Here is a 9,259-nt window from a genome sequence, read left to right on the forward strand (position 1 = left end):
AAAGAGAGAGAGAAAACACGAGTAGGGGCAAGAGGCAGAGGGAGAGGGAGAAGCAGACTCCACGCTGAGCAGGGAAAGCCCCACTCGGGGCCACCCAGATGCCCCTGCAAAACCTAAGTTTAAAAAAAAAAAAAAAAACTTAGGAAAAAAAAGGTGGTACAGTAAAAAAACTTAGGAAAAAAAAGGTGGTACAGTCATTTTAAGGGAGCGGCTTTAGAAACAAGAGAAAAAAATTACAGAATATTTCAACTCAATAACTACAGAAGTACTTTTGGAATGTAGGTTAAAATTACTTTAGTGCCACGGCTTCATTAATATTCTCCAATTGTGGACTCACCCTCCTGAGGATTCTAATTCAGGGCAAGCAAACCTCACCCTCCTGAGAATGCTAATTCAGGGTCCTGAAATCCTCATCTGCCTGAATAGTCACAGGATAGATGGGACTGTGTCAGGTACAAAAGGAACTTTATGCAGTGGAAAAGCTCATCTTTACCTTCACTTCCCAGTACTGACCTGAGATTCCACCAAGATTTTCCCCATTATGCCATTTCATTCACCCCTGCATAGACTACACATGCTTCTGCTTTCATGCCTCACTCCCACTGCATTCCCATGGAGAATTTCTCACCCATCTTCTTGACTTATATAAACCTTAGATATCCTTTTAGGTCCAGCTAAAGTCCTATTGAGTATTCCATGCTAACTCCAGGCTGCAATGATTTCTCCCTCTCAAATTCCTTTTACACTTGTACAAAGCTTTTTAAAAGTAGTCTACTACAGGGCAGCCCCAGTGGCGCAGCGGTTTGGCGCCACCTGCAGCCCGGGGCGTGATCCTGGAGACCCTGGATGGAGTCCCAGGTCAGGCTCTCTGCATGGTGGCTGCTTATCTCTCTCTCTCTCTCTCTCTCTCTCTCTCTCTCTGTGTGTGTGTGTGTGTCAATAAATAAATAAAGTCTTAAAAAAAAAAGTAGTCTACTACAATGTCCCTTCTCCCACAGTATTTCCTACTATGCTGGAACAATTCTTTTTTTTTTTTTAAAGATTTTATTTTTTTATTAATGAGAGACCCAGAGAGAGAGAGAGAGAGAGAGAGAGAGAGAGAGAGATTGAGAGAGAGAGGCAGAGACACAGGCAGAGGGAGAAGCAGGCTCCATGCAAGGAGCCCAACGTGGGACTCGATCCCGGGACTCCAGGATCACGCCCTGGGCGGAAGGCAGGCGCTAAACCGCTGAGCCACCCAGGGATCCCAATGCTGGAACAATTATGAACAATCTCTAATGATAGGAATGTTCAGAAAGCAGACTATTTGAATGTTAGTCAAATTTGTTCTTTTTTAAAACACAAGTCTCTAGCCTCCCTCCACACGGCCTCAAATTTCTGAAGATAACTACCATTTATATCTCCTTAACTTTCCCTTTCTTCAAGCAAAACAACTTTAGCTATTTCAACTGTTCCTCCAATGTTCTGGTTTCTAGATTCCTTGTCACCGAATAGACTCTAATTTGCAAACGTAACACTTGTAGTACCCAGAATGGAAAACAATTCTCCAGGTAGGGTCTGACCAGAAGAGTCATGGCCTAATTCTCTTGATCTGGCCACCGCATGTAACACAAGATAGCCTACTTCCTTTCTTCTAACAGGACTTTTGTTTAGGCTGAATCCATTAAGGTCTTTTTTGCATAGGCCAGTAATTCCTCACCTTCCTCTGTTTTGATAAATACTTTTAAGCATATAGCTTTATAATTGCCACACTGAATTTAATCTTGCTGGCTTTGGCAATAACTCTGAATCTTAATTCTGTCCTCTACTATACTGAGTCATCTACAAAAATAAGCAGGCCTTCTGAAATGGCTTTAGCCATAATGCCAGATGCTGACCAGAAGAACAAGGACAGATCCCTATGACATGATGCTAGAGACTTCCCTCTAGGTTGACAAATGATCTTTACCTGTACCTATCATTAAAATTATGGTAAATGTTCAAATACCTTGTTTACCTATCAATATTATGGCAAATGTTCAAATGCCTTCTTTACATCAGATATGTACTCTGTATGTATCATTCCTCTAACCCAGAGGTTGGCAAACTTTTTCTATGACAGGCCAGATAATTAAGTATTTTCAGCTTTTTGGGCTCTGTGGTCTCAACTCAGTCACTGTAGTGCAAAAGCAATCATAAACATCATGTAAACAAATGGGTGTGGCTGGGTTCCAAGAAAACTTTATTTACAAAAAGCAAATAGCAAGCCACTGTCTGTGGAGCCCTGCAAACCAAAGAGAATGAAGATGAGTTTGAAATCATCTTTTCTTGGGACATCTGGGTGGCTCAGTGGTTAAACATCTGCCTTTGGCTCAGGGCATGATCCCAGAGTCCCGGGACTGAGTCCCACATGGGGCCTCCTGCATGGAGTCTGCTTCTCCCTCTATGTCTCTGCCTCTTTATCTCTCTGTCTCTCATGAATAAATAAATAAATAAAATCTTAAAAAAAAAAGAAAGAAAGAAAAGAAATAATCTCTTTTTAATAAACCCATGGTCTTAAGTGATTAAAACCTACTTATCAAATAATCTGTCCCAGATATTAGTGATTACTGGTTTAAAGAGTCTAGAAGTTATCCTTTTCATTATCTTCAGGCAAAGTGAAATAATGTTTGCCCATCCTCAGTTTCCTTAATATTTCTCCATCCTCCAAGACTTTTCTCAGAATAATAGTGGCTCTATAAATATATCTGCTAGAGCTATGCTTTTGAAATTAAAAGACAGAAACTGTCAGAGCCTAGAGACTTGAACTTATTTAAAGAGCGTATCTGCTCTCTCTCCTCTCACCTACCTTGTCTTTAATTCTCTCATTCTGATGTTTTTTCTTTTTGAAAGTCATTTTTCTTCCTGGAAAAGGCTAAAGTGAAACATGAACTAAGCAGCCTGCCCTTTGCTCTAGCACCTGCTAGATTCTATTATCTGCTCCAAGCACTGATAGTGTTATTCTTCTTACCCTAACAAAGAAACAAATGACCTCTTAGTTGCAAAAGATTCAGCTCACTTTTCATTTCAGTCTATTGCTACTATTCATTTTTGGTTATATTCCCTGTTTCTTTCCATTTTCATATATACTAATTTTTTTAATTCCCAAAGAATCATACTGATTTCTTCTTCCTACTGAGATTATTTACAATTACATGACCAGAACTTCCTTTTGAGAATCTCACAGAACTCAAAATAATCCTTTTAGAATCTCAGGCTATGAAATCTGCAGATCCTGAACCTAGCCATCATGTATGATGATGCTCATCACCACTTTCAACCACTATTATGAACAACCTTGCCTTATTCACTAATTCCCAAATTACTGTCGTAGGTTAGGGACCTTACCTTAAATTTTCTGAATGGAATACTTACACACTCCTAACTGTATATTAAGTGCATAATATAACAAAATTGAAGATTAATAGACTAGACAGATTTTCTGTTCTCAGGAAACTGAACATCAAAGGAAACATAAACCTATTAATTATGAACAGCAAAGTTAGGTACATATGGAGGCCCCGAGACTTCCTTAGAGTTTCTATTGTATACACCTATACTCATCAAACTCTTTCTTAGAAAACAATGGTAGGGCAGCCCCCGGTGGCGCAGTGGTTTAGAGCCGCCTGCAGCCCAGGGAGTGATCCTGGAGACCAGGGATCGAGTCCCATGTCAGGCTCCTGCATGGAGCCTGCTTCTCCCTCTACCTGTGTCTCTGCCTCTCTCTCTCTGTGTGTGTCTCTCATGAATAAATAAATAAAATAAAAATCTTTAAAGAAAAAGAAAACAATGGTAAATAACCTGGAAAAGTTTCTGAAGTCCTTATGATTCACCTGTTAAATTTCAATAGGTTTAGCTATACACTTCTCAACTTCTCAGGTTCTGAGTCACAAAAAGGGGAGAGGCAAGGAATAAGGAGAGAACAAAGCATAAAACAGGAATTTCATGCAAAACAGTTAACATTTTTGGATAAAATTTTTAAATGCTGACTATATTACATGCTATTTGTAATTATCCATGCTACTGGAGGAAAATAGATATTTGGAAATTTCAACAGCAGAAAAATCTTAAACTTTCCCCTTCTAATTCTTTCTGGAAAATTACCTTATTAATCATATTTTGTATGGACTAATTACCAAAACTATTATGCAACCTCAAGCTCACATTAACTGACAGACAAAAGGAATCCATAAATATGTTAAATAGGAGAGAAGTCAGTATAAAACGAACAAAACAGGGATGGCTGGCTGGCTCAGCTGGAAGAGCATGTGACTCTTGATCTGAGGGTCGAGCTGGAGCCCTGTGTTGGGTGTAGAGATTACTAAGAAAATAAACTTTAAAAAATAAATAAATAAAATGAAAAAAACAGCAGCAAGCACTAATAACCCATAAGTGAGTATGGAAAGCAAGAATCATTACACCATAAGGCCATGAGCTCTGAAGTGGGACAAACTGGCTCAAATCCTGGCTCTCCCACATACTATGAGTGATCTTTGATAAGTTATTTACCTCTTCTTTGCTCAATTTCTTCAGGTACAAAATGGACAACAGTGTCTATCTTACTGAGTTGCTTTGAGGATGCAATAAACTAAATCAAATTTGTACTTAAAATAGTAACTAGTTGACAGCATTTAAAAACTGTTTTATTATAACTTCAAATGATATTTTAAATAAGATACAAAACCCACATAAACACACCCTCCCAAATGCATACATCTTTACTCAATTTTCTATTAACTAAGCCTAATTAATCAATGTTAGTCATCCTTAATTGTGAAAAATCTTAGTTCTCAAGTTCAAGAAGTTTTGCTAACTTACACAAAGTAATTCACAAGGTCACTTAACCAGAACTTAATCCATTCTACATTAGATAAGATCTAAATTCACTTTAAAACTGACTTTTAAAAAAATCATCCATTTTAAGCTTAAGCTACCTTCTCTCTAAATACTATTACTACTTTACTGGTCAAAGGCCCTTCCTGGTCTCTTATTCCAATGACTCTTATTCTAAGGACACACTCATCATCAGAAAGTCATTTCAAACCTAGAAACTCAATTGTTCAATTACAGCTAGAACATCTGGGCAATGACATGCACAAAGTCCCAGGTAATAATGGAGAAATCTCAAGGCTTTTCCATTACATGTCTCACTGTCTATCAGGAAAAAGCGACAGCTAGTCACTTACTTGGATGCAAAATCCCTTGTCATTTTCAAGTCAGGGGCCCAAGTCCCTATCCACCTTAAATAAATCAGTGCTGAAATCACTAAGATAGCTGCTACTCGTGCTGCTGCCTTTATGTAAAGGAACACGGAAAAAATTGAAACCAGAAACAAATCACAGATCACTATATCCCAAGAAGAACAGGACTTTCCCTCGCCTGCAGAACAAAACTGTTCCAGGAAAGAAGTGAGTTTAAAGGTCCACCTAACTTCCTGCTAAAAAAACTGAAGCTCAACAAGTTGATGATAGCATGGATTTATACCACCAATACACTGTGTGGATGCATCCCTATGTTCCTCTACTCCAACAGAAACTTGAAACTTCGACATTTCAGGTAAAAGAGAAAGCAACCCATTTGCAGCACTCACCTGCAGCTTGTCCAGTCTTCGCCAAGAGAGACCCCAGTTCCAGGATACTCTGCTCTTTGACCTGCACTGCCTCCTCATCATTCTCCTGAATGTCACGCTTCACTGGGAGAGGAAAATGCAAACCTTCTTAGAATTCTGACAAAAAAATGAAGACTGAGGGAAATTTCACCCTCACAAGAACAACACAAACTCAGTTACGAAAAGACAAAATCTAGAGAACTTAAACAAACAAAAAACCTCCTAAAAAAGTGAAACCATCATGTAAGATATGTCCCATGTAAATTATAGATTACTGATTTTAAATGTCCCTTTCCAAAAAAAAAAAAGGTGCCTTTTCATTCTATGAATTAGAATTCCCCTTACCTATATACATTGAGATTTGTTGCTGTCACTTGGTTAAAGCAAAATTCAAACAAGTTCTTCATACTTGTGGTGGTAAGCCCTACACTAGGCACTTTGTTACTGAATATATTAAACATGCCTAAATGTTTACATGCCACAAAGTAAAATCAAAAGACCATCATTTACAGAGGACTAAAAAAGTAGTCTTTCAATAAACTTTAACCTGCAGAAAGCCTCACTAATGGGTGTGCTAGGGATAAGCAGTTGTACAAAGCCATTCAGGAAAAACCACCCAATCAAAGCTCCAGTGAGGTCCCTAGGAGGGATCACTGCTTTATAATGGATTCAGGACCTGTTAAAATAACTTTGTGCTATCTGTCCCACTTTCAACTGTTAATAACTATTTTACCACTCAAACACTGAATAACCTCTTGGAGTCTGTGGTGATAATTTTAGTGACCATCATTAGTTATCACTTCTCTTACAAAGAAAGCATCATGACTTGACAAAAACCACGACTTAGATAATCCATGATGGAGTCTGGAAAAAGTAAGACTGTAACCATCATGACTCAAGCTTGCTCTAACAGGGAAGCTTTCAGGGAACACCCCCCCCCCCGCCCCCCACCGTAGAGCGGACAATCACAGAGTGCTCCGACTATAATGACAGTTTACCATAATTCCACTTTATGAAAGACAAAATACTAGGCACTAAACAAAAAATAAAATAAAATCCATGCTTTTCAGATGCGTGTGTACTCACAGAATAAAAATGTGTATGTGGTTTTAAAGATGACGCTGGTTCTGTAATTCTAACTGACTTAATTCAAGATGAGAACTTCAAAACGAAAACCTTTCATTTACCACAGATGCATCTTAACCCCCCTAAGATAAAGCCACCCAGATCCTGTCATGGTCTTTGCTCCACGCACGCCAGTCAGGAACACCACACTTCAGCAGACCAGCAAGTCCACCTCAGAGCCAGCATCCCGAAGGTCTCGCGTACACGTGCGTTCTTACGCTACTTGTTGATCCGGTCTGAATCTTCTCAAGCTACGTGAGAGAGATCGCACCGCCACAGGTGCAGTGAGGAGCCAGCCCTTCACCACCGAACGTGCAAAGCCTCCTCTGTCATCACCAATCCATTTCTGTTCACACCTGAACCCCGGAAGAGACTTGTCGGAGGCGACTGGCTGGAGCTCCCGTCTGTTACCCGGGGGCGTGCAAGGTGTAAGGCAATCTACTACAAATCGACTTTAATGTTCTCCGGCGACCCGACAACTAACTCCCCGAACTCCCTTCCCACGCCTGCAGGAGAGACCTGCCAGGGCGATTAGTCACCTCGTGTGACCGGGCGGTCCCCGGTCGCTCCCGCACCCGACAGGGCGGCAAAGCACCGTCTCGGGCACCTCTTCAAACCAAATGCCAGTCTGCAGTGTGTGTCCCCTCCGTGTTCCCCACACTCCCTTCAGCGCAGCCTTTCGCTGCGGGGCTGGGGGTAGGCGGCAGCAGCTCCGAGCGTCCCGAGGAACACAACTCCGAGAGAAAAGCGAGCGCTCGCGCGGCCACCCGGAGCGGGCTGCGCTGATAACAACGGCGGGAAACGCTGTGTACGGCGGGTTTCGCCGGGGCCCTCCACTCGAGGCTCAGTCCTGTCGGCGACAAGCCCGCGGGGCGGCACCGCTCGCGGTCCCGGGCCAGCCCGCACGGGCCGGAGCAGCGGCAAGGCTGGGAAGTGGCGGCGGCCCCGGCTCGGCCCACCCTCCCTCCACGCCGAGCCCACCGTGAGTCAGCAGCCGGCGAGCGGACCCCCGGGCTGCCTCGCGGCTTCCCACCCGGTGGGACCCCGCTGGCTCCAGGGAGCTGCTAGCGGCCTGTGCCCCCGGCCCGGCCCCCCTCACACACAGTGAGTCAGCAGCCCCGGAGCCGGCTAGCCCGGCCCCGCGCCGCCGCCGCCGCCCCACACACGGCGAGCTGAGCCGGCAGGGTCAGAGAGGGAGCAGGGCGACCTTTACCGATGGAGTGGAGAATGTCGATGGAGGCCTCCCGGTCAGTGCTGAGTAGAGACTGGGCTCTCTGGAACTCCACCACCGCCGCCGCCGCCATCTTACCGCTTTCACACCGTCCCTGGCCGCGGCCGCCGACGCCGGAAACACACTCCCGGAAAGCCCGCCCTCGCACCCCTCTTCGCCCATGCCCCCCCCCCCCCGCCCTCTCCCGCTCCCAGAGCACCACGGGAGTTGTAGTCTTGCCGCGGGTCGGGGATTGACGGACGAGGGAGGAGAGCTGGGGCGCCCCAGCTAGTGGGCGGCAAGCTCCCCAGCACCGCCTAGCGGCCGACCGCCGGGAGAAAGAGGCGGTGCCTAAGAATTAAAGCCGAAGGCTAGTCCCACCCACCCCAAAAGAAGCAACTCTCCTACCTCGCCCTTGAGGGGACTTTTTGAGCACCTACCTGCCTAGGTATTCATTGAAAAACGTTTGGCTGCCTTTGTAGCTTCCACGTTTAAGCATTCATTCAGGGCAATAAACGATCTTATTAGTGCTCACTGTGGCACACAAAGAATAGCACCATTCAAAGGCGTTCAAGTGTCTAACAACATCTGTGTCACACACACACACACACACACACACCCGCGCGCGCGCGCACACTTCCCAGGCTAGAATCCTAAAGAATCATACAGAATCATAGCCAGCCTGTGATTAAGCCCATCAGCGTCGGGAGAACTGATGTTAGAAAGTGAAATACCATCTCTGCCCCATTCACTCAATAAATCCCTCTTGGGGGGTTCACATGGGACTCAAATGGCTACCTGAACTCTCTGCTCAGAAAAGAAAAAAAAATGGATTTTTCTAATATCTCTAGTTTCTTCAACTAGAATCATAGATATCTGAAAGGCTGCCAAGTGAAAAGAGAAAAGACATTCTGTGTGACCACTGAGGGGTGAGCTTAAGGGAAGGGCTAAAAATACACAGAGGCAATGCAATATGAGGATTAGGAAGACAATCCAAAACCAGAATATGTTGTCCCCTACAGGGACCTGTAAAGGGAATCAACATTGCACTCCTCTTTACCGGGTTAGGCAATTTATACATTTTTCTTTTATCCTCCCAACAACGTTCTGTGAAGAAGGCATTATTTACACTCCTTTCACAGGTGAAGAATGGGGTTTATTTTTTTATTTTTTTTTTTTAAGAATGGGTTTTAAAGTGATTTGGTGATACTTATATGAGCTGAAACTTATATTATCTGCAACTTAAGGAATGCATTCCTAGTTCCCGGACGTGTCCAAAAGAAAACTGGATCACATCT

At 43.4% G+C, this 9,259-nt stretch overlaps 1 protein-coding gene across 1 annotated transcript in view; it reads right to left on the reverse strand.

Annotated features, from left to right (window-relative positions):
* PSMD11 (proteasome 26S subunit, non-ATPase 11) overlaps positions 1-8,146 on the reverse strand; it is a 30,896-nt gene extending 22,750 nt beyond the window's left edge. The window contains exons 1-2 of the mRNA XM_025996155.2: positions 7,965-8,146; positions 5,609-5,710 (exon numbers count right to left, since the gene is read on the reverse strand). Of these exons, the coding sequence (XP_025851940.1) occupies positions 5,609-5,710; positions 7,965-8,055 (193 nt within the window). The 5' untranslated portion in view covers positions 8,056-8,146. The remainder of the gene's footprint in view (positions 1-5,608; positions 5,711-7,964) is intronic.
* Positions 8,147-9,259: the final 1,113 nt, after the last annotated feature.

This window comes from Vulpes vulpes, chromosome 2 (assembly GCF_048418805.1).
Source record: "Vulpes vulpes isolate BD-2025 chromosome 2, VulVul3, whole genome shotgun sequence".
In the NCBI taxonomy this organism is placed as follows: Eukaryota; Metazoa; Chordata; class Mammalia; order Carnivora; family Canidae; genus Vulpes; species Vulpes vulpes.